Source organism: Gekko japonicus, unplaced genomic scaffold, assembly GCF_001447785.1.
Source record: "Gekko japonicus isolate JY-2015 unplaced genomic scaffold, Gekko_japonicus_V1.1 scaffold1514, whole genome shotgun sequence".
NCBI lineage: Eukaryota > Metazoa > Chordata > Lepidosauria > Squamata > Gekkonidae > Gekko > Gekko japonicus.
In genome coordinates, this window is record NW_015176495.1 from 386,500 (window position 1) to 413,566 (window position 27,067).

Here is a 27,067-nt window from a genome sequence, read left to right on the forward strand (position 1 = left end):
GTATCCTCTTTCTTAATGTGAGTTTCTTGTATACAAGTTATATCTGGTTTAAGTTTGTTTATTTGGTGAAATGTTCTATATCTTTGGGGGGGGCTATTAAGTCCATTCACGTTGACCGAGAGTATCTTGAGTTTTTCATTGTCTCCATCTTTATTTACATTTCTTCTTGTCCTTTCTCTGTATTGGTATCTTGTGAATATTTGTGAGGGGGTGAAGTTTGTTTTTTTCCTTTAGCCCGTCCTTTCTTTTTAGCTTCTTTGTTTCTTCCTCATTTTCACTCTCCTCTTCTTCTTCTCCTTGCCATCCTAAGTTTTCTCCAAACCTTTCCAGAAATTCTTTTACTTTAAATATAGAATCAATGTTATGCCTTCTGCCTTGGTAGTTGAATAATATTCCTTCTGGAAATAACCATCTATATGAAATTCCCTTTGACTGTAACAGATTGGTCAATACAGAGTAACTTTGCCTTTTTCCCCTAACCTTCCATGACACATCCTTTAAAATTTTTATCTCTTTATCGTGTATAATCACTTTAGTGTTATTTGAGGCTTTCAGTATTTTATCTCTCATGTATCTTCTGTTAAATTTAATGTGGACCTCCCTAGGTATTTTATTTCTTCTTGCATAAGAGGTATCTTTCCTATAGATAGCTTCTATTTCACGTTCCAGCTCTTCATAGTTTCCTATATTCAGTTGTTCTGATAAGTTCTGTATTAAGTCCTCTTTCAAACTTTTCTCTAGAGTTTCAGGGATATTTTGGCACCTTAAGACCAAGGAGGCTTTGTCCATTCCCAAAGTCATCAGTGTCTCTTCCATTCTGTCCACTTTTTGTCTTACTTCTTGTACCTCTTGATCTACATCTTGTAGTTTGTCTTCTGTATTATTACATGCTAAAGCAATTTTAATATCTCTTGCTTATTTTCGGTTATCTGTTTTTTAATGTCTTCTGTTTCTGTTGTAATCTGTTGTGCTATGTTTTCTATTTTTGTTTGTATAGGTTCTAATTCTTTTTATATCATTTCTCCCATTTTTGTTTGTATTGGTTCAATTTCTTTCCTAATTAGTTCTGGCACTGTTGTATTTTTAATAGTTTGTGCAATACATTCTTGTATGAGCGTTTTTAAGTTTTTTATTGACATCTGTGCCACATTTGTAGTGTTAAATTTGAGTTGTGTTTGGGCACTTGTTTGTCCCAGTGAGGTTAGGGATGATTTTCTGGAACCATTAGCCATTGTTATTATTTAGTAATATGATTCTATAGTGCTTTTCTAGTATAGATTGACTCGCTTCCTCTCCTTTCTTTATATTCCTATCACAAAGTTTGTTCTTATGTTATAAAGCAGTATTAGTTCAATTAATGTCTAGTTGCTATGTCGTTTTTTGTTTAAATTTCACAGTCTGGCTGTCTTTATTTCATATGTCTCTTCTCCTGTCGTTCCTCTTTCTCTTTCTGCTGCACTTCCGTTCCCTTTAACGCATCGCATCTCCTCCTCTCTCCTCCTGTGTTGTATTACGCCCTCTTCCTCATTCGTCTCAGGTTTCACGGTGTCACGGTTTCACTTTTCCTTCCCCTCATCTTTTCTCCGAAGTTTTCTCTGGAACGTTACATTAAAGGAAAGCCACCAAGAGAAAGAAGGCTGTAATATATCTAATCTCTGAATGTTTTAAATGCTTTTACCTCTTATTATTACCCTCTTTATTTTTAAATTTGCCTAGTCATCCCGCTAATAGCCACTTTAAAGGGAAACCCTTCCCTTCCTTCTTTTCCCTTTATACTGGCTTGGGGTAATATTAGTTTACTCAATGGTCCTGTAGTTTAATATATATTGTCCAACAAATGAATACGTTTTAAAGAAACCTAGCTTCGTTGGAGCTTTTGTTTTCCACATTTTAAAGACTCCGTCGGTCCTGTAGAGTTCGTCTTGTGCTCAGTGTCTAGTCGAGAGTCCCTCATCCGCCTTCCGCATAGAAACAGTCCCAAATTCACCAAGAAGGTTGCCGTTCTATCTTGGGGTTTGGAGCAAGCTTCTTGCTTTCGGTCTCCCCCTCCGAGGGAGTACCTCTAAGGGTGTAAGAATTTCCCTAGAAGGCTCTGGGGAAAATCAGCAGATGAGCAGCTGCCGCTACAAGCGTCTGCTCTCGGCGAGCTATACCTGTGATATATTGATGACATTTTTATTATATGGACACATGGTAAAAAAGCCTTGGGCATATTCTACCAGACATTCTTCACCCCACCAGTAACCTGACAATGAACCAATCTATGCAAGAAATAAACTTTCTTAACTCTACTGTAGCAATACACAATGGACACATAGACACCACCTTATACCAGAAATCTACTAACCAACAACATATCTACATGCCTCCAGCCACCATCCTAAACATACCAAATGATCCATTGTATACAGCCAGGCTCTACACTACAGCCACATCTACTTCAGTCCCACAAAGATTCTCACTTGAGGGATCTACAGCAAACCTTTTTGGAACTAAAGTATCCACCTGATGAAGTCAAGAAACAGATTAACAAAGCCAGAATAATACCCAGAGAAAACCTGTTGCAAGACAGGCCCAAAAGAGACAATAACTGAACACCACTAGTGGTCACATACAGCTCTCAACTCAAAACAGTTCAATGCATCATCAGCAACTTACAACCTCTACTGAATAATGATAGTGCTCTTTCACAAGACAGCCCCCCAATCTCAAACAATTCCTCACCCACAACAATACAAAATCTAATTTGAACATGGACACTCGTACCAGAGCTTGCAATAAACCCAGATGCCAACTTTGCTGCTATATACACCCAAACAACACAATCACTGAACCTAACAACATCAACAACATTATCTCAGGCTTATTCACCTGCTCATCTTCTAACACTGTATAGGCCATGAAATGCAAACAATGCCCTTCAGTTCTCTACACAGGACAAACAGGTCAAATCCTACACCAAAGGATAAATGAACACAAATCTGACATCAAGAATCACAAAACTGAGAAACCTGTAGGAGAACACTTCAACCTCCCAGGACCTCAATGGGGGACCTCAAGTAGCTGTTTTATTGCAAAGGGCTTAACAGCGATATCAGCTTCTTATCTCACCACACACTCTATGTCATTCTGTTCTTACTTACACCCAGAAATTAAACTTGGTTGGTCTTATATAGGCCACTGAACTCAACCTTGGTTCTCACATCTGTTGTTAACTCTTTTATTATCTGTATGCCAACTTTCTACTATTTACATGTCCTACTATATGCATTATCCCAATCTTAGCTACATTTATTGTTCAGTTACTTATGCATCTTGACTCTAATCAGCTCTTCCTGACAACTAACCCCCCCCCCCACCTGCATGTAATATTTGAGGAAATTTGTTTCAATGTATGTGAAGAAACGTGCACACACTGAGTCTCTGCTCTTGCATGTACACAGTGTTGAGCCTGGTTTGTCCATAGCACTTCCCAGCTAAGGGCAGAAAGGCAATGGAATAATCAAGATCTAGATCAAGTTAAAATGGTAAATACAGAAAAAAACCCACACAACAGTAACTGTAAGGGGAAGCCTCTATCTACCTGTCTCTAGATGAAGATTTACCATGTCTTTTACAGCACATTGTTCAACAAGGATGCATTTATCAGCTGTAAAGGGCAAAATTTTAATTCAAAAATTAAAGAGAACACTTGGTTTGTCTTTATAAAGTGTTATCTAGACATCCTGCAATACATAATACAAGATCCTGAATATTATCACATTATGAAGTCATTACACATCAAATCTATAACTAAACAACATTATTGCTTGAAAAAGCCTATTTTAAGATATCTTTGTGAGAAGAAATTAATAGATACCATACTTTGGAAACCAAAGTTATGTAAAATAAGCTGAAACCCATTTAGAAATAGAGGTGAATGGTAGAGGAAGACTTCTAGACATGGACAGAAGCTACTGATCAATGGTTTGAAGAGTGCTACGGCAAAAAATTTTTAGAGGCAGTAGTATCATGAACGTTCAATAGCAAGATAGCTACTAAGAATCTTGAAAGTGCTAGCAAGGTCAGTATTTTATACTTAAAAAACAATTTATTGGTAATATAAATTTAACATACGATACAGAAACTATGATAAGAACTTTAAAATGATTTACCTTATTCCCCAATTTAAAGACCTCTTCCAGGTTGCTAATGTTTGTATTTATCATAATGGAGTCAGTATCACCATAAATTACTTCCAGGTTCATCTAGTTAAAAAAACAAAATAATGTACAAATTAGAGCTACAAGACAAGCCACCTTGCCTAAAATCTATGATCAATTCCCTTCCAAACTTTAAGTAATTTTAACTCAATTCAATTTGTCTCTGACACAGGTCACAAAAAAAGGAGTTTGAGCAGAGGTCATTTCGGGGGGGAACGTAGGGGAACGCAGTTCCCCCGGGTGAGGTGCAGGGGGCGGGGCACATGACGAAGCCCCGCCCCCTGCTTCCGGCTGCCCCACTTCCAGCCCTCATTCAGCCAGGAGGAGGCAGGAGAAGAGGGAGGGTAAGCTGTTTCCTCCCCACCTCTCCCCACCCCTGCCTGCCTGGGGCCAGGGAGGGCCTTGGCGGGGCTTCCTCGCACTCCCGCTGGCCTTGCAGGTCCACCGCCGGGCCCCTGATGTCAGGGGGTGTGGCATATGCTAATGAGTTGTGCTAATGAGTTCCCCTAGCTCTTTTTCTACGAAATGATCCCTGAGTTTGAGTAATAAAACCTTATTGTTCCATCAAAAAGCTAAGAGGATATATCTGATATATAGCACAGAAAGTAAATAGTGATTTTCTTGGTAATGGAAGAGAGGAAAAAGGAAAGAAGAGATCCTCTAACAAATGTAACCAGTAATCAAGTGGAGGAAGAGAGTGATATACTGTGAAATAGACAATATTTTATTCCAAGTCTTCAAGGTAATACAGTAAAGAATGGTGAAAACAATTCAGTCCCAATGAAAACGTTAGAATACATGGTTACTGGCCTGTGAATAAACTCTAATTAACACTGTTACTAATTTGCCTAAAACACTCAAACATAGGCTTCAAGCCAGGATTAGATCATATCTGCTTTACCAAAGGGGGAAAGCTATAGACCAATAGAAAGGATTACATTAGTAAACTAGGCATTCTGAGAAGTGATTTGGGTTACAATTTCCTATACTGAAAAAAAAAGTTATTACCTTCTGTACCATCTCCTTAGTATGCATCAAAATCTGGGGGAAGATAAGGTTATAATTACATCAGATTACAAATTACTATAAACAAACATACATCATAAGATAACAAGCTTTAGATTTCCAGCCTTACAACTACCAAATGTCTAACCAGAGTACCTTTGTCCTGCTCAAATTATTACAGTTAGACCAGAAAAAATGTGTTCATATGATTATGTAATGGATCACAAATGAACACACAGCAGCTTACAAAGTCAGCAAATACCAAAGAAAGTTGACTCTACCATGCCACTTTATTTGAAATATTCCTCAGGAACACACTTTTATTTACACAATGACACACTCTATCCATATCACTGAGAGCAAACTAAGCCCTCTTACAAAACTACTCAAGACACTTTTTATGTATATATAACAACACTGTCTTACAAAGAGATATTTAGATGATGTTGAAACTAAGGTGACATGAACTCTCCATTTTCCAGCCTCAGTCTCCTTGCAGTTCTACTGCAGGAGAAATTAAATGTGCAAGTGAAATCATTGGCCTTTATTATAAAGGAGGACAAAGGCAGTCCTTGTACTTCTGCAGATATTCCCAGTGTGATGGAGGGATTTCATTTAAACCTCACATTTTTCCTCAATGGGGACCCAAGCACACATTCAACAACCCTGTGCCCTCTTCCATTTTATCCTAACAACCACCCTGTGAGGTGCCTAGGCTTCCAAACTGTTCAAAGGCAACCCTACATGCTGTGCATTATAGTCCAACCTGGATGTTAACATGGGATGTGTGGATAGACCTTCAGAAAAGGCTATAGCTGGAAAACCAACCTAAGCTGAAACAATGCACCCAGAATTCAGGGTCAACAAGGCATGCAAAAGCACATCCAAACTGTGTGCTCGCTCCTTCAAGGGATACAAAACTGTTTAATGTTGAACAACTTACTCCTAAGATCAACTCCACTTACAACACTTTTTATTTCATCTAGATATCGTTTCAGTTTGTTCACCCTCAGCCAGTCCCTTTCAGCGTCCAGACACTAGCTGACCTCATTGGGCAGGAATTAGAAGTCTTCCAGCACTTACCAGCCTTCCAAGAAGTACCAAACTAGCCCCCTGATATGGGAAAGTGGGTGATTGAAACATTGCTTTCAGAGGTACAGGCTCTAATAAATCCTTTACATCCAGCAATTGCTAACTTAAAACATCTCTTTTTCAGACCATAGATAGGAGTGGGTGTCTCAATATGCCCCATTCCCCATATTCACAATGTTTCATCTCCATTTTTCTTTGGCATAATAAAATGATATAATTACTGTAGAAACACTTGGAAGCCAGGACTACTTATTTATTTTTATTCTACTTATTAGATTTTTTTAGTTGCAGTTCACCAAAAGGGTCTCGCTGCTACTCACAATATTAAAACTGTATAAATAAGTTAAAAACAACATAAAAACAGATAACAAATATAAAATATTAACATTCAAATGTTAAAACTATTTAAAAATGTGGCTACCGCCATACTTCATACTTAACATATGTGGCTAGGACCATACTTCCTACTACAACTTCTACCTCTGCAAAGTGCAGTAGATGCTACATGGCTAGTGCCATCACTAGTGATTTATCAAGGTTCTTTTGACTGGAACCTGAAAGTTTACTATTGAGCATTAGGCAACCTGCACAATGGAATTGCTCTTTCTATGGGCCATAGATAGATGCTGCCACTAAGCATCCATTTTTATTTATATCCCCTCTCCCCATCTTGATCTGGGACCAGCTATTTCTGCCTGTACTGGCCAGTGAACAAATTTAAGCCATCATGTCAACAGAGCCAAAAGAGTAAACAGAACCATGCCTAATCTCACCATATTCACTGGAAGAAAAGAGATGATTTCTGGGAGAGGCCTGGTATGTCCTGTCTCTGGCCAGATTATTAATCAAGGTCCTTTAGTAATTACTCAGTGTGAATCCACCATAAAAGGATCCTATCCTATTAGCATTCTGCTGAACAACTGTACCTATATTTGCATTCCCCATAGATAGGATGCTGACTCATCCCTTTGGATCATCAGGTGGCGTACCAAAACTGCTCATGTTGCCCCCCCCCCCTTTTCATGCCAGGAAATGAAATAATATTTTGCTTTTTATTCAAGCCCCTTGACATATAATTGGAGTATAACTGAAATCAGCTCAAATGTGAGCTTTTGCCTACCAAGGACTACACTCTCATGAGGTGCAGAACATCTGTTCCAGACACCTGAAACATTATTCTGCCCTTTGGGTTATTGCCTACTGAGGCACTCAAGACACCTGGCCTTGGTATATGGATCTAAGTTTGTAGCTACAGACTCTGGTCACTCTTTTTCTAACCCACCCTAACCCAAGTCCCTTTTGAGAAGAACACACTTCAGTATGAAGGTAGGGCTCAGCAAATTCCAGGCACTAGGTCGATGTGAAACCTAAAAATTTCATTGTGGCACCTAGCATTTTCAGCAATTTTATTGTAGTCTTTTAACAATTTATTTATGTATTTAGGGTTTTTTATTCTGCTGTTCCCAAACAGGTTCATGGCGGATCACAACAAATCAAGTCAAAGACTTGTAACAACAAAATCACATTAAAATCACAAAAACAATAAACAATAAAATTGGTAGTAGCAAAATACATCTGTTGGGGCTACAAGGTAGAATCAGATGGGTCCTTTCAGAAGGTTGGGAACTAAAGTAGTGAGGGCAACTGAGATGGACGCCTGCCGCCTCAACCAAAGGCCTGGCGGAACAACTCTGTTTTGCAGGCCCTGATCTCCAATGGGAGCTGATTCCGCCAGGGTAGAAAAAAATCCCCAGCCCTAGTCGAGGTTAAGCAGACGTCCTTTGGGCCGGGGGTACCCAGTAAATGTTGGTCCTGTGAGCACAAGGCTCTTTGGGGCACATATGGGAAGAGGCAGTCCTTCAGATATGTCGGTAGAAAACTTATTTCACATCAAGATAGGTTTTGCTGCATGACATAAAAATACATGTACATGACATTCCTGTCACTGTTTACATATTAACCGTACACCATACAGTAGAGGCAGATGAAATTCATTTCTCAACCAGTTGATTTCAATTAAATGGAGCTTTTTAAAGCAATAATAAAGTTATAAGAAATTGAGAGGTTAAGTTTAGAATTTAGCTTTTAGCTGTGGTGAAGACTTCATATTCATTTATATAATAAAACAATTTTGTCATCGCTTTCATGAGAAACTGCGAAGAGTTTACAGTTAGGTTTTGTGGTACCAACAATTAGAAAAGGTTTCATTAAAATGTAAAACTCTGAAGGCTGAAACATAAGTCTGGGTGCTAAATTTTGGGCTAGCTTACAGAGCCACAGGAAGTGGTGGCGGCTACAAGCATGAACGGCTTCAAAAGGGAATTAGATAAGCATATGGAGTAGAGGTCCATCAGTGGCTATTAGCCACAAGGTATAGATAGGGACTCTGGGGCAAGTGATGCTCTGTCATCTTGGTGCTTGGGGGGGGTCAACAGTGGGAGGGCTTCTAATGTCCTGGCCCCACTGGTGGACCTCCTGATGGCACTGGTATTTCTAGCCACTGTGTGATACAGAGTGTTGGACTGGATGGGCCTTTGGCCTGATCCAACATTGGCATCTCTTATGTTCTTAATATCTCCAAAGGCATGTGTTAGGGTGTATGGAATAATTGGCACGTTTTAATCAATTCTCTAGTGTTTGCCACTGTACTGAATGCTAGATACTGGTTTAACTGCCTTGCTCCACTTTTCTAATTCTCCAGACCAGCAAGTCTCTTGGCCACTTGACTGGTCACCTACTGAAGAACTCCCCCCCCCCCATAAAAATATGTCTGTCTTCTAAGGTCCTGCTTGCCTGATGAGGATCCCATGACTCTTAAGGCATTTTACAGTAGAGTCCTCATTGTTCATTGCTCTAAAATAAGACAAAGATGTGATGAGGTCATTCCATGGATAGGTGTGCTATGCAGTGTTCCCTCTAAGCTGAGTTAGTGTGAGCGAGCTCACAGTTTTTTAGCCTCCAGCTCACACATTTTTGTCTTAGCTCAGGAACAATGGCTCCAGAGCAAACTAATTTATACAGTATCCAAATCGCTCACTCACAGCTTTAATGCCAGTAGCTCACCAAGTAGATTTTTTGCTCACAAGACTCCACAGCTTAGAGGGAGCACTCAACCGTTCTTGAAGTTTGCTAGAGGGACCTCCAAAAATTGGCATGGGGAGGCATTACAACCTGGCTCAGGACTTCTTTGAGGTCCAAACTACACTTCTACTACATGATTGCCACATGATTGCCACAGGGACTAGCAACAGGATGCCAGCTGTGAGTTTTCAAGAGAACCCAATTCAGAAGAGCTGTGGGAGGCTCCTGTGTCCCTCATAATGACACAGACCCAATCAAAATCAGCCCCCTGCAGCACATGTGAACTGAAATATCATGGAGAACTTGCAGGTTATGTTCTGTTGCAAGTCCCCATGCAGATCACAAGGTAAATGCATTACATACTTGGCCCTGATTGACCCAGTGGCACAGAGAGCAATCTTGCAGGAGACCCACACCACAGCCATGATTAAGAACCCAGTCTAAAATGGTCCAAGATGTTGTTAAGTATGTGTACAAAAGCACAAGGTGAAGGTAGTGGGTATCCTGGATAGTACTGACCATGTAATTTTGAAATTTACAGTCTTGGGGAAGGGGAAAGCTGTACGTAGTAGACATGTACCTTGGACTTCAGGAAAGTAAAATTTGACAAACTTAAAAGTTATGCTGGGTAGAATCCCATGGCCAGAAATACTTAAGGAGACGGGAGTTCAAGAAGGGTGGGAGTTTCTTAAAAGTGAAATATTGAGGGCACCATCATAAAAGATTCCTATGAGAAGGAAAATGGGAGGAGCCTAAAGAAGCCAAGGTGGGTCCATAAACAGCTTTCAACAGATTTGAGAAATTAAAAAGACTCATTTAGAAAATAGAAGGAAGGCCTTATAAATGATGAATATAAACAAATAACCAGTGTTGATAGAGAGAGTTAGGAAAGCTAAAGCTAGCTCAGTATGAGCTTAGACTGGCAAGAGATGCTAAAAACAACAGCAAAGACATGGTAGGCCCATTGTGGAGTCAGGAAAGTGAAATTGTAACAGATGATGAAGAGAGGGCAAAACTGCTCAATTCCTACCTTTCTTCAGTATTCTCCAGAGAGGGAAACAGTGCTCAACATGGCAAAAACACATGATGAGGGAAAGGAGTTGTGGCCTAGGATTGGCATGGGGGTAGTGCATAAACACCTAGTTTCTTAAATGAAACTAACCCCTCAGGGCCAGGAGAATTGCATCCAAGGGTACTAAAATAATTCACGAATGTAATTTCTAAACCTCAGTCCATTATTTTTGAGAATTCTTGGAGTACAGGTGAGGTACCAGAAGATTGGAGGTGGGCAAATGTTGTCCCCAATTTCAAGAAGGGCAATAAGGAGGATCTGGGTAACTACCGACCTGTCAGCTTGGCATCTATACCTGGGAAAGTTCTATAACAAATCACCAAATAGTCGGTCCTTGAGCATTTAGAAAGGATGGCTGTGATCACTAAGAGCCAGCATGGGTTTGTGAAGAACAAGTCACGTCTGACTAACCTTATGTCTTTTTTTTTAGACAGTTACTACCCTTGCTGGAATGCTGTAGATATAGTTTAACTTGATTTCAGTAAGGCTTTTCATAAGGTTCCACATAATATTCTTGTTGACAAGTTGGTAAAATGTTGTTTGGATCCTATTGCTGTTAGGTGGATCTGTAACTGGTTGACAGATCACACACAAAGAGTGCCTGTTAATGGTTCCTCATCTTTTCGGAGAGGAGTGACAAGTGAAATGCCTCGGGGATCTGTCCTGGGACCTGTTTTGTTCAACATCTTTATCAATGATTTGGACGACGGAATAGAGGGAATGCTTATTAAATTTGCAGATGATACTAAACTGGTATGAGCGGCAAATACGGCAGAAGACAGAATCAGGATACAGGATGATCTTGACAGGCCGCAAAACTGGGCTAAAACAAATTAAATGGAGATAAATGTAAACTTCTACATTTAGGTAGGAAAAATCAAATGCATCATTATAGGATGGGGGAGACTTGTCTTGGCAGTAGTATGTGTGAAAAGCATCTAGGGGTATTAGTAGACCATAAATTGAACATGAATCAGAAATGTGATGTGGTAGTTAAAATGGCAAATGTGATTTTGAACAGCGTATAGAAGTACAGTGTCCAGATCATGTGAAGTGATGGTATCACTTTACTCTGCTCTGGTTATACCTCACCTAGATTACTGTGTTCTGTTTGGGGCAGCACAATTTAAGAAGGATATATACAAGCTGGAACATGTCCAAAGGATGGCAACGAAGATGGTGAGGGGTCTGTAGACCAAGTCTTATGAGGAAAGGTTGAAGGAGCTGGGTATGTTTAGCCTGGAGAGGAGACAATGGAGAGGTGATCAGATAACCATCTTCAAGTACTTGAATGGCTATCATATACAGAATGGTTTTCTGTTGCCCCAGAGGGTCAGACCAGAACCAATGGGTTGAAATTAAATCAAAAGAGTTTTCGACTAAACATTAGGAAGAACTTCCTGACAGCAGTTTCTCAGTGGAACAGGCTTCCTCAGGAGGTGGTGGGCTCTCCTTCTTTGGAGGCTTTCAAACAGAAGCTAGGTAGTCATCTGACAGCAATGCTGATTCTGTGAACTTAGGCAAATCACAAGAAGAGAGGGCAAAAAGGGTTGCATCGGTGCGTAGTTTTTGTTTCTTACACGGCCATAGATATACTGATTGCCACTTTGGGGTCAGGAAGCAATTGTTCTCTAGGCCAGTTTGGTAGGGATCTGGAGGAGGCTTTTTTTCTTCCCCTCTTCTAGGCATAGAGCAGGGGTCTCTGGGGGTGGAGGGGAGGTATTTGTGAATTTCTTGTATTGTGCAGGGGGTTGGACTAGATGACCCTGGAGGTCCCTTCCAACTCTATGATTCTAAGAATTCTCTATCCTATCACATGCACCAAGACAGGAAGGCCTTACAGGTGATACTATTGAGATTTACCAAATTCCCTGTCTGGAGATGCTGCTGGACTCAGCATCAGACCCTCCACTGCTGCCATGAGACATGCAGCTCCCAGAGGCATTATCCCCACTGACAGAGAGGCCAGGTATGCCATTTCCCAGGGAACCTTTAAAGGCAGGTTCCTGGGTAACAGAGCCTTTACCTAGCATCCCATCACCAAGCAGAGAAACCAGCTAGGGCCCAACACGGGAGTGGCCCAGAAAAGACAGCAGCCTCCACAGCCTCAGCAGAAGCCAGGGCAGAGACAGAGAGGCGTGTACAAAGGCAAGCCTCAGAAGAAGGTAGGACAGAGCCAGAGAAGACTGCATCAGGGCAAGTATACCCAACAGCAGCCCAGGCCCATAGGCCTGGCCTTGAGTGGGCTAGGGAAAATCAGAAATAGGCACCTATCCCACCCAAGCCCTGGCATAACCAAGAGGGCAGGATGGAGGGTAGCTGTGAGGGAGAAGCCATCCAGTGCCGCAATATGAGGGACAGGGAAAGAGCAAATCATCGTCCTCCCTCAGAAAGAAGCTGGGTATGCCCAGGTATTTCCCAGGGAACCTTTAAAGGCAGGTTCCAAGGAAAGGCCAAAGAGGAGGAGAAGACACAGCTCTGACATGGCAAGAGCTGTGGTCCCGGGGAAAGGAGAAGGAATAAATTAGTAGTGCAACCCCCTTTCCTTCCCCCCATACCTGAGACACCCAGAAAGATGGCAGAGGGCAAGCCAGGGGAGCTGGAGAGGGAGGAGCCTCACACTCTTCCTAGAAGCCAACAGCATAGGCACTAATCACTCAAAATATGTTTTCATAGCAATAGTAATTATTTCTTAGAACTGTGCAACAAAAATGAACAAAACGATCTAATAATAATGCTATAACAGTCAGAAGAACATTCCAATGGAACAAAGACCAATTGTCAATCATTCTACCTCACACAAAGAAGAGTATTTTATTCAGCCATGTCCACCTTGGGATGAGAATATTTACAAACAAATGAAGTAATTAAAGGTTTGGTAGTGGAACAGTATCACACACCCCCATTGAGAGGGCACTTTCTTCCCAGACTTCCCCTGCCAGCTCACAGCCCTTTCAAGAAGCTGGGCAGAAACCTGTTTCCTGCCCCTCTCTCTTGGTAGCATGCCACCACCTCAGGGTTCATAAACCTGCACCTCTCACTTAATGTCGCCTGAGGATTGACACCAAAGGGGAACCTTCTGTGGTGTTGCTTAATTGCAAGGCCATGAGTAACGAAGGGTGCAGACTCTTTAGTTAAAAACAGCTTTATTACTACAAGGTACAACTCATAGTAACTACAAGACAGACCTAGGTACTAGTAAACAAAATAAAAGAACATGAAAGAAAGGTTACTGGCCAGTTAACTTTCAATCCATGGACATCTGGTTGAGCCTCATGGAGGCTGCATTGTGTTGCATCCCCCCAGGACCATATCTGCAAACAGCATCCTTCTTCATTGCTCACATCAAATCCTTCTTCAAAGGAACTCTCTTCTCACACAAGTGTTCCTGATTCCAAACAAAGGAACAGCTCTTCTCTTCAGACCCCCTCCCACATGGGCTCCTGGGGCCTTGGCCAATCTGGGTGCCAAATCCCTGGCTTTAAATCCACCAGAATCTGGTTGCTCCAATCAAGAGAAGTTAACCCATCAAAGAGCTACTGTATTTCCCCTTTCGGTTGTAAATGATCCTCTCAATCCAGTGAAGTGTACCTTTTCCATACTCTGCCAGTTTCTGGGACCCCAGATCAGCTTTCCATCTCTATAACTGTCACAATGTATCTTGCCCATCTGCCTCTCATCCACAACAGGTTTCTATTTTAAAAATACATCGGGGTTCTGAGTAGCGTGGTTAACCACACTCCTCCACCAGTACATGTAGGGAAAAAAACACACACACATGCAAACATTCATCAATATATACTTTTTTTCTTTGTAATCTCTTGTGTGTTACAAATCACAAGGGAGAAACAGTTGGCTAGACATTTGTGATATGGGTTCTCCTCACTAAAGAAACAAATGCTTCAATTTGAAGTGTGTTTCCACTTGTTCTTAAGGGCAGTAACAAATATAGATAATTACAAGAGGGTTACAAGACAAGTAAAATTAATCTAGTGACAGGCATAATGCTAATATTATCCATTCCAATAGAGAATCACTTGTACACGCCAACAAGTTAGGGAAAAGGATATTGTAAGACTTGCTAAATTCATTAATAAATCAGATGACAGTTATATTTCACAGAAACACCTGCATATTTATCTTCTCATTATCAATTGGATGATGGAATTTTTTTCAAGCACATTTCAAAAATCTGCCAACTTCAAGTGTAAAAAAATAAACTTTGTGGTTAATTTTTCTCTTAACAAAGTACAGCTGTTGAGAATAATTGTTCAAGATCTTACCCTGTAATGTCAACTGCAGCAGAACAAAGAGTATTTAATTAGCAAATCTATCCAGTAATTCAACACCTATTATATAAAATGCCTTTGTGATTTTATTCAGGATAATTTGCTAAGAGGGTTATTACTGACATTCAGATGAAATTCACAAGTCCTACGCAAGTAGAGTCATAATAGCAGTAATGATCCCCCCAATCAGGAGATCCTGTGTCACACAAGGCTTTTTTGCAATGCAGCAGCTGATTTCCTGACTTCTTAATTCCTGGGCTCAACCCAGTGAGAGCCCTTCATGCCAATATTTCAGTCAGAAATATATGTTTAATGGGAATCTATTAAAATACCTAGAACAAAAGTGACTTTTTGTTAAGAATGACAGCACTGCGATCATATCAATCATTACTAGTTTTTAGACCTGTGTGATGAAATGAAATGAGAGAATTTTTATAAGGTGGTTAGCAAAGAAAAGAGAATTAAAAATGTATTCCTTATTGCTTTCTATTATTAATATTTTGTTTTTTGAGTTCACCAGCTCTTCACTAAAGATGGTGAAGATAATGGTTACATCAAACTTCATTCTTCACTAATCCAGAGTGTTGAAAATATATACACAATGTGCTTGAACCAGTGATGAACACTTGCACATCTAAGTGCCAGAGGGCAATCACCAAATCCTGAGGAACATTTGTTTATTTACAAAATTGATATCCTACCTTTCTACCCAACCAGGGCCACCAAGGTAGAAGACAATTGAAAACAAAATATTTTTAAAGAGCATCCAATTAAAACCAAAGCTAAAATACATCTATAAGACACAAGGACAGCAATTAAAATACAGCAGGAAGGAGGGGTAACTGAGAGAATCCCAGTGAAAACAAAGACGTTTACACACTGGTTGAAGAGTGATAAAAGAGAATATTCCTGGGAAGATCCATAATTGTGGTGCCACAACCAAGAAGGCCCTCTCTTGGACCTAACCTCAAAAAGTGGGGGCACCCATAGCAGGGCCTCAGAAGATGGCTTTAGTAATCAGGTAGGTTCATATGGGAGTACTGTATAGCACTTTAAAGGTCAACACCAGAACCTGGAATTTGGTCTGGAAGCCAACAGAGACAGGATCAAGACTGAAGCAATATAGTCCCTGTAATAGAGTAGCACAGGTGCTTCAAGTGTATCTTGTAATGAAACAGGACTTCTTTATTACAGATTTAGCATATGAATTTAAGGAACCTCATAGTATGAAAATATATGTAGTAACACATTCATGGTGGGAAGACCTGTTAAGCTGCAGCCAATTTATGGCAACCCCATAGGGCTTTCAGTGCAAGAGATGAACAAAGGTGGTTTGCCATTGCCTGCCTCTGCAACCTTGGACTTTGTTGGTGGTATTCCATCCACATACTAACCAGATTAGGCAGACTGTGCTCGTTGAGAGCACGGAAAACATCAAGGGAGACCGGGCACAGGTAGCTGCATTTCTTTCCTGTGTTTTCTTCCCAGTCTCGGGGCTCTCCCCTTCTCAACGCCGTGGAAGAGCCAGGAGGGCACCGACGGACCTGGGAAACCCCCGGGGAAGTGCGACGCTGGCAAGACCCCGGCTGCTTTCGTCAGTTGGAAGGGGGACTGGCGTGCTAAGCTCCGCTCTCTCTGCACACAAAGAGTTGCTAGGAGGCAAGCGGCGGGGTCTCCTGTGACGGCACAGCGGACTACAGCCGGCGCTGATCGCCTTCATCCAAATCCCTGTCCCTGAGTCGATGTGGGAGGCTGGAAGGGAACACCTGCAGTGGTACAGTAAGCGAAGCAGTCATCCCTCGGAGGGTACCTGTTTTTACCCGACGCGACTCCATTCCCCCGCCCTCACCCCCCCAGGAGACATTATGGGTGCGGGGCTTGGAGAGACACAGGTTTGTTTTTCCTTTTTTTCCCTAACCCCCCCCCTCCATACTACTACACAGAAATAAAAATTTTAAAAGAAATCCAATGGAGAATGTGAGAGAAAAGGAAAGAATACATGGAACTTACAAATATCTTGAGAAACAATGAAATTCCATATAGATGGCTAGTCCCAGAAGGCATTCTATTTACTTACAAGGGGAAAAGATACAGAATTAACTCAATTTTCAAAGCAGAAGACTTCATTAAAACCTATGAAGAAGATTTGAACACTGAAGAAGAACAACCAGAGAACACAGAAGATGATAACCAAGATTCACAAGGAGCATCAGAGACAACAAAAAACCCCAAAAGAGCGACCAGAAAAACCGTAAAGATTACATCATCCCAAATTGTTACAAGACTTAAACTGAAGAATAAAGACACCAAAACACAATCACAAGATGGATAGAAGAAAAATAAAGATAATTTCAATAAATGTCAGTGGATTGAATGCACCCAAAAAAGAAGACATATTTCAACAATTGAAAAAGATGCAATTATATGTCATATGGCTACAAGAAACACATAAAATATTCAGATCAGAAACATTTGGAAATTTAAAAATTTGGGAAGTATTTATTTCTTCAAATAAGAAAAAGAAAAAAGAGGTGTAGTGACATATGTGAAAGAACACTTATACTGTGAGTTGTTATACAGTTCTGAAGATGGTAGAATCTTGATAGTTCAAATACAAAGACAAGGCAAAATAGCCCTGATTGTAAATATCTATGCACCAAATCAACATCAAGAAAATTTTTACAAACTCCTACAAGAACTCATTTCACAACAAAATCCTGATGAAATCTGCCTGATTGGAGACTGCAATGCTGTATTTGATGACTTTTATACAAAAAAACCAACTGGAAAACAGAAACAAGGAAATGAACTTTCCAACACTTTTTTACAACTGGCAGAAGAACATAATTTGGTATTCAGGAAGGCACAAGTAATGGTCAAGAACAGATATGTGCTGGATTTCAACAATTATTAATGACTTATTAGAAGTGGAGATATAACCAGCAACTTTTGCAGACCACAATCTTGTTATGCTTACACTACAAGACACACCAAAGAGGAGCAGATGGACCTTAAATACATTTTTATTGAAGAATGAAAAATTTGTAACAGAAACTAAAAAAGAATTTCAAATATTTTTTTAACAAAATATTCAACCAGATATTTCTATTAGAGTAGTATGGGATGCATTCAAGGCTTTTGCCAGAGGTTGGATAATCAGAGAAGCTGCATATATTAAAAAACAAAAGACAGAAAAATTTATACAAATCAAGGATCAAATCAGGAAACAGGAAGAAAAGATAAAACAAGACCCTTCAAATGAAGATACAAGAACAAAATTAAAGCTACTACAACATCAAATGAATTTTCTGTTAATGCAAGAAATAGCCAAAAAATTATGTATGCAAAACAAAATTATTTTGAAAATGATAATAAACCAACTAGATGGCTAGCAAACAAATTACAGAAAGAAAAAGAAAAAAAATCCTCCTTTATAGAACAGGTTTCTAGTTTTAACTATCTGGGGGTTCTGTTCCAGGAAAATGGCTCAAGATATAGCAATATAAGCATGGCAACATTAAAGGCCAGCAGGAGTGCTGGGGCTATCCAGAAATTTTATTGGCATAAAGGGAGTAAATGCATAATAGCAGCCCTCCATTTGTTCAAAGTCAAATCTCTTAGCCAACTCACTTTTGGTGCCCCCTTTAATATCACTTCAAATTTTTAAAAACTGGAGGCCGTTCAATCTAAGTTTCTAAGAACAGTCCTCCAAGTTCCCCCTGGTACTTCAAATGCCTTGATCAGAATAGAAACAGGCATGATCCTGGTGGAGGCAAAGCTTTGGATGCTGGCCATTCAATACTGGTTGAAACTTTCTTTTTTTCCTAAAGGGTTGGTAAGTTTAATTTTCCAGAATACCTTTGTCCCGCCTTGGCTAAGGGTCATCGGGAAAAAACTTTCTCAACTTGGCCTCTCAAAACAATTTCTTAGCTTTCTCACATACAACAAAGCGAGAGAGTTAGTGAGACAGAGAATCCAGAACATATCTAGACAGGAGGATCTTAATAACTCATGCAAATAGCGAGCCCTTTTAGAACCATTGTATAAGGTAGTGCCTATGCCCTATCTTTTTTATCTAGAAAATCATGAGTTAAGGAGAACGTTTACCCTCATGAGGTGGGATGCCCTCCCTTCAGCGGTTACAGAGGGGAGGTTTAATTTAAAAAAAAACTTGCTGATTGTATATGTTGCTGCTGCAATGACGGAATTGAAACCTTAATGCATGTTATATATGACTGCAGGGCATATAGCCACTTTTGTGATATTCTCCCACTCTCTACAACTACTCTATCCTCAACTAGTCAAAAGATGCAATTGCTGAAGAACCTCCTAGAAAGTAGGTGCCCCAAGGTTACAGCTAAACTTGCCAAATTTGGCTGGTTACCTGGAAGGACTAGAAAGCTCCTAGTGAAAGACGAATAGATGTAATTTGTCACAGGACTTAATGGATTTTACATGCATGCTCTATTTGATATTCATTTTATATATTTCATTTATGCTTGTGGTTGTGTGAATTTAGTTTGAGTTAGTTTGTTGTATTAGAGTGATGGCTTTTTGCTGTGAATAAATTTGTTCTTGTTGTATAAAAATTTTGAGAGATAATGAAGAGGAAGAAAATTTTTTACCTAAAGACTTGAAAAAGATTATTGAAGCCTTATATGAGAAGTTATATTAAAAAAGAGAAGACACATATGAGGAAATTAAAGACTTTTTTAAAAAGCACAATGGTAAAAAAATTACTGAAGAACAAAGAAAATTTTTAAATGATCCAATTTTCTGAACTAACAAAAGCATTAAAAAAGAAAGAAAAAAAGGCAAGACTCCAGTTCCTGATGGCCTTCCGGCAGAATTTTACTGTCTTTGAAGATCAACTGATAATACCTTTAAAACTTGTAATACAGAATATAATAACTGAAGAAAAAATACAAAAAACTTGGAATGCAGCACTGATAACTTTGATACATACACAGAATACAGATGAGAAAGGAATTAAAAATTATAGGCCAATTTCATTATTAAATGTGGATTATAAAATTTATGCCTCTATTTTGGCTTTGTTACGCATTGTTACGAATAATTCATCCAGACCAAGCAGGGGTTTTTTTTTACCAAAAAGACAACTTAGAAGCAATGTAAGAACTATATTAAATATAACTGAATACTTTGAAGCCCACCCAGAGAAACAGATGGCCTTGATTTTTTTAGATGCTGAAGAAGCTTTTGATAATGCCAGTTGGAACTTTATATTGGAACAACTATTAACTTCACAATGTGGCAAAGAATTTTTTACAATGATTAGAACAATTTACACAAAAGAACAAGCAACGGTTCTTGTTAATGGAGATATATCACAAAATACTGAGATACAAAAGGGAACCAGACAAGGGTGCCCACTTTCACCATTATTATTTATATTTGTGCTTGAAATATTGAATATGACCAGAGAAGACACTGTTATTAAAGGATTCAAAATAAGAGGAGAAGAATACAAATTGCAAGCATTTGCAGATGACTTGGTATTTATTTTAGAAAATCCATTGGACTCCATTACGCAATTATTAGAAACATTGCAAAAATATGGTCAAGTCGCTGAACTGAAAATTAATTTCAACAAAACAAAGTTGTTAACGAAAAATGTGACTAAAGTCAAAACACAACAGTTACAAGAAATAGCGGGTTTAGAAGTTAAGAAAAAGGTGAAATATTTAGGAATAAACATAACAAATAGATGTAGTTCCTTGGTGAAAGACAACTACATGGAACTTATATTGGATATTTTAAAAAAAATTGGAAAAATTTACAAATATCCCTGATGGGAAGAATAGCTACAACAAAAATGAATATTTTACCAAGATTGATCTTCCTATTTCAAACAATTCCAATTCTTCAAAATCAAAAATATTACAAAGAATTTGATAAACTGATGATACAATTTATATGGCAAAACAAGAAACCAAGAACAAAATTGAAAGTGTTGCAAGATGCAAAAGAGCGAGCAGGATTTGCATTCCAGACTGGTTTTTATATTATAAAGCTTCATCATTGACATGGTCAAAGAATGGATTACATTAGAAAACACTAGACTATTACATTAGAGGGACACGAATTATTATTGGGATGGCACACTTTAATTTGTTATAGGAAAGCTGATACTCAAATATTTTAAACATTTTATTAGAAGATCCCTATTAAAGATATGGGAAGAAGTTAAAAGACTTTTCTATACTAAGATACCAAAATGGACTTCACCATTAGAAGCATTTACAAACCCAAACTTACTTCAAAAAATGTACTTTTAAGATATGTAGTGTTGTTGGACAGTAAAAATGAATTGAAACCAACAGAAAATCTTAATTTAAGTTGGTGGGAAAGAGGTCAAAGAGAATCAAGGGCCCCGGTCAAGATATGCTAAAGACAAGCAAATAGGTTTTTATTAAAAAAACAGAAATTGATAAGATATTGTTATATACGGATGAGAAATTGATTAAGAAATTATATGTAGTTTTTGTCGTTTACAGAAAATGCAAATAAAAAAATCCCCTTCGGGGACACACACACAAAAAAGAAATTATATGTAATAATGTTGGAAAATAAAACACAAGATGAAATAGTTAAAAATTCTATGGTCCAATGGGTGCAAACTTTAGGTCATAATATTGATTTAGACCAATGGTCACAGGTATGGGGAAAACATAAAGTTTACTAAAGCAACTATTTATAAAGAAAATATTTATAAAATGTTTTATAGATGGTATATTACTCCAGATAAATTAGCAAAATTTTATCCTGACCTACCAAATGATTGTTGGAAGTGCCATAAAAATTTTGGTTCCATTTTTTAATTGTGGTGGATGTGTGGTAGAGTTAAAAAATATTGGTCTTGGATTTATGAATTGTTACAAAAATGTTAAAATGTACTATACCCTATATGCCAGAATTGTTTTTATTGAATATATTACCAGAAAATTGTAAAAAGCAAGATGTTTTGAAGTGTAGTGACAGCTATAAGAATATTACATGCCAAATACCGGAGGAAGAATGAAATACCTTCAAAAGCAGAAATCTTAAATAAAATACTTGAAACTGCAAAGATGGACAAAATTAACTTTAATTTTGAGAGGACAAAACGAACAAAGATTTGAGAACACATGGTCAAGGTTTTATAAGTGGATGGAAGAACACAATAAATAAAACATACGGACATACAATCGAATCAGAAGAAAATATAAACTATATTTTTAGTTACAAAGTTTTATTCAAACTTACATGGTGTGAAAAAATTAAGAAACAAAATATATAATTAGATATTGTATGAGGTAATTTAATAGAAAAAATAACTTGCTAAATGTAATCCCCAATTTATATGTATGTATGTATGTATGTATGTATGTATGTCCCTTGGACTGCAAGAAGATCAAATCAGTCAATCCTAAAAGAAATCAACCCTGACTGTTCTCTGGATAGCCAGATAATGAAACTGAAGCTCAAATACTTTGGCCACCAAATGAGAAGGGAGCACTCACTGGAGAAGACCCTGATGTTGGGAAAGATTAAAGGTCAAAGAAGACGGGGACGGCAAAGGATGAGATGGTTAGACAGTGTCATAGATGCAACGAACATGAAGTTGAGCAAACTTCAGAGGACAGCGGAAAACCGGAAGGCCTGGCATGATCTGGTCCATGGGGTCGCAAAGAGTCGGACTCGACTGTGCGACTGAACAACAAAAATGTATGTATGTATGTATGTATGTATGTATGTATGCATGTTTTTGTTTTTTGTTGGTCTTGCATAAAAATAAAATTGTTTATACAAAAAAGAAAAAGGTGGGAAGTGAGATGTCCTGGCTCAAGCGGAATCTAGAAACCACTTTTGGTAAAAGTGAATACTGGATCTTAATATCACTTTTTGGTCATGAAAGTTTATAAAAGCATAGTCAGCCTTAAGGGTTGTAATTTCACCTACCCTCCTGGCAGATATAATAGCCCCTAGGAAGGATACCTTCAAGGACAGGTTATCAAGGGAGCATGTGGCTAAAGGCTCAAAGGGAGGTTGCATTAAATTAGTTACTACCAGGGACAGAGACCATCACATTGACCATGTGGGGCAATTTTTTTTCTGGTGGAGCTGAAGTTCTCAGTGCAGAAAGAAAAGCCATTTAGCCAATAGAAAGCTGTTACCAGGATAGATCTCTAAATTGCAAGCTGTCAACCACTTTAGATAACAGTCCTCAGCTGCAGCAAGTTAATCATTTCTCCCAGCCTAAGCAACAATTCTGATAACAAGCCGGCAGGTGGGGGTGATGACTTCTATAGTCAAGAAAGCTAACACTTAGACAGAAAAACTTTCTTAATAATCAATTTTTCTTTTCCTTTTTTCTTCTTCAATTTTTCCAGTTTCTCGACACAGAGTTAGACGGGATCCTAGACGTCACCCACTCCAAACCCTCTGTTCAGTGCGAGAATTAGTCAACCCCACTCTGCTTAAAGGAGCATGCACCTTTTAAAATGTTTTTAAATTACTGAAAAAAGCATTTACAGGAGAAATTCTTGTGGGGTTGTACCTTTAAGAAAGGAGCGCTGCCCCTATTCATGTGTGGGTCCCCCAAAAGCCCCATGGCTGCTACAGGCCTGGAGACAACTGAGGTACAATGGGTGTCCTAGGAAGGTACAGATGGTTAAGGCCCTTGAGGAACCTCTCTGAAACCTCATGTGAGAAGACAGATTGAAAGGCAGGGATTGCTGCTAAATGGACATTAACAGAAGATACTGATAAACCTCTGTCCTTTAATGACAGTAAATATGCCAAAAACAGTGACAGTGGACAGTCAGTAGGGGAGAACTCTTTGTCTTCCAACCAACCAAAGGGTGAAAAGTTTCAATTTGTATGAATAGGAGAGCCTAGTCAAAGGTCTGCGAACACTGACAAGAACAGACTTCACTGACTCAGAGAAGGGTCATTCTCCAGGCTTAGCAACCAAGTAGTCAGGTATAGAGATGTAAAATTTTCGGAAATTTTGAAGCTCGGAAAACCAGGGTTGGTTTTTTTTTGTTTTTTTCAGGGAAAACCAGAAATGTTCAGAAAAATTGAAAAAAATGCTACATTAGCACTTCTTTTTTCTTTTCCAGATTAAAAGTCATTCTGTTACTTTAGGAACATAAAATATGACTATGGACATTTTTACCTGGCATGAAATTATCACAACTAGCATATTAAAAATATAGTGTATCCAAACAATTATTACAAACAGAATACCCAACCACATGCAAAAACAAAACTGAAACCTTTTTCTTTTCTTGTGACAATAGCAGCTCCTAAAGGAAGAAATGCATCTTTTTCTTGCATTGGAGAGTTCAGTTTTTAACCTAGGACTTGCTTGTCCTCAGTGCACAGAAATTAGATCAATCTGATACCATACATAATTTTAGAAATGATTTGGAAAATATTTGAACACCTTGTCTTAAAATATTTTATTCATCATGTTAAAATAAAATGTTCCATAATCAATTTTTCTTTTCCTTTTCTTTTCTTCAATTTTTCCAATTTTTTTCCTGAATTTTTCCGTTTTTCTCCCGGGCCCTCACATCTCTAGTCAGGTTCTCTACTTCTAGGTACACCCTGTACACTCAATAGGTCTGGAACCTGAGGTAGGTGGATAAATACACCCTTCAACCTGTGTAGTAGAACCTGGAACCAAATCTGTCTCAGCCTGAAGGGGGTGACTAAGATACAATGGGAGTTGTCTCTGACTAATTTTGGCCACTACTCTCCCTATCAAAGGAATGGGGGAAGGCATAAAATAAGGCCTGATTCCAAATTAGCTGAAAGGCATCCCCTAGGGCAGTGGTGGCGAACCTATGGCACGGGTGCCAGAGGTGGCACTCAGAGCCCTCTCTGCGGGCACACATACCATCACCCCTGCCAGGCCCAGACCATCATTAAAATGTCGAATTCTCTGCCAAATAATTTTAAATAAATTAAAGCATTTGGGATTGCTTTCCTTACTTTGTTTGGATCATCTTAAGTTAATGTATGAGAATAATGGATATCGAACAACAAGCGGATCTTGATAGATATCCTAAATTTAGAGTGCCAAATCAAATTAGATATCATTCAGTCCTGATGGCATATCTAACACCATGATATAAATAAATATAGGAAAGCCTTCAGACCAGCTAGATGTGAGGCTCTCCCCTCTGCGGTGCTTGAGGGCAGATATACAATATTTATTATTTATTTATTACATTTTTACCCCACCCTCCCCGCGAGCGGGCTCAGGGCAGTTTACAAGGGGCAGAGCCCACGTAAAACATAATAAAAGTAATAAAACCATTAGATAACACAGATACAAGTAAAGTGCTCCATGAAAACATGATGGTCCCCGAATAAATCTCATGATGGTAACAGTCAGTTCTTTGGGGGTGATCTTGTCCTGTAGTTGATCCCAAGTAAGTCCGGTGGTACCAGTGCCACGTTGGTGTTGTAGAAGATCTTCCTGGGGCCGTCCCTAGTCCCATTGTTATCCACACCATTGGTGTTGGTGGCAGTGGCAGCCCCTATGATGTTTAGATGTAAGTGGTACAATGAGGTTCGAGATAGATTAATTCAACCTCTTATTAAAGAGATGCCTGGGCAGACAGACTCGGATTGCTGTAATAACCTGTTATCTGATTAAAATCACTCTATTACTAAGATTGTGGCTAAATTTTGGGCGGCATGTTGTTGCATTCCAAAGGTACAGCTTAGTTTGTAAAATTGCAAATCTTTCATTTTTTGTGTGTGTCTTTTAGTGAATCTGTTATATGCATTTTATATTTCTATAAGAAAGAAGACCCGCGAAACTCGCGGGGGGGGGAGCTGCAAACTCAGCAGGCGTAGGAGGAACCAGCAGGAGCAGGTAAGCTCTCCACTCCCCACATCCCGCCGGTTCCTCCGTCTCCTCCACCCCCCCGCCTCCTCCCCCCTCAGGCCTTGTCGGCTCCCCTCCCCGCTCGCTCGCTCCAAAGCGAAGCCCGCGCAGCTTGTAGCCGCCGGGCCTCGCCGCCTCCCCCCCTCCGAGGCGGCAGCTGCAGAGCGTTCCCTGCGCATGCGCAGGGGACGCTCTGTCACTTTTGGGGGGATTTAAGTATCCCCCCCGATATTTTTAAAAACTTTTTAGATTTTTGTGCACACCTGGGGACCACCCCACGTGTGCACAAAACTTTCCCTCCCCCCCGGGTGCCCCCGGTGCGCAGATTTAGCTATCCGCACACCAGGGGGCGACTTCGGTATTAGTATATAGATATTGTATATTTTGTAATATCTTATTTTGGTGCCCCCTTGCTGAAGTGTTTGGATTGTTCTGGCTGGATGTCGTACTAACATTTCTTCTTCTTCTCAGCCAGGAAACCATGGTTAAGGGCACTGGTGGTTATGTTGCTGGTTAGAGATCCCAGGTGGCATGTTGATTTTCCCAGCATGTGTGAAGATACGGGACAAGATGGAATACTACTCCTACTCCCCATGGTAGTGTTTTTACTGTTCCCAACAGTAAGAAGGACATATTGATGAAATACTTCAGAATCAATGACAGGCATCCTGCTCAAATTCTCAGTACTGAGATTGATGGTGGCTGAGTCCAGGAATCTGGCAAGCACCATCTGGAACATTCTTGGTACTGAGAGTAAGAGAGGGACTGTAGTTATGGTAAAACCAGTAGAAGTGCATGTAGCCAGGATGGCTTGGCAGGTGAGAGGTGTCTGTAGACAGTCCTCCCACTGTACCTCCAAGAAGATGCCAATTAGTTGAACATCTAGTGATGGAGACCTGTCAACTGACATAATTCCCTAGGTAAGACTGATGCACTGAAGGACTTCCAGTATCAACTCTTGTCCCAGTAGCTCTATGAAAAAGGCGAAAGTCAGTGAGATAGAGGAATGTGAAGGAGCATTCTTCACAGGATTGATCCCTTTGAGTGATCTCATTGCCTCAGAGGCAGAAGGGTCTTTTTTCTCAGAGAATGACCCAAAACCTAGTGGAATGGTTGCACCATGCCTGCTTGATTCCCTGAAGCAGTAAATGGAGGTCTCTACACTGTGCTGGTTTCCAAATACAAGAGAGACCAGTCATGACCATCAGATAAAGGGAGCTTTCCATCACACAAACAACACTTCTGGTAAGTGGTATTGTTCACCATAGGTACCAGAGTGCCACAGAAAATTATGGAAGATGATAAAATGATAGAATACTGCCGGATGAAAAGAAATGATGATGCTAGCCCTCAGACAATGTATATATGAAGAGAGGATATGTAACTCTGCTGATACTGAGGTGGACAAAAGAACTGAGCA

At 39.5% G+C, this 27,067-nt stretch overlaps 1 protein-coding gene across 1 annotated transcript in view; it reads right to left on the bottom strand.

The window, feature by feature from the left end:
- The window catches only part of LOC107123940 (DNA polymerase alpha catalytic subunit-like), a 359,842-nt gene that overhangs the window by 285,605 nt on the left and 47,170 nt on the right, over positions 1 to 27,067 (bottom strand). Inside the window, exons 6-7 of the mRNA XM_015427290.1 lie at positions 5,211 to 5,243; positions 4,155 to 4,247 (exon numbers count right to left, since the gene is read on the bottom strand). Coding sequence (XP_015282776.1) covers positions 4,155 to 4,247; positions 5,211 to 5,243 — 126 coding nt within the window. The remainder of the gene's footprint in view (positions 1 to 4,154; positions 4,248 to 5,210; positions 5,244 to 27,067) is intronic.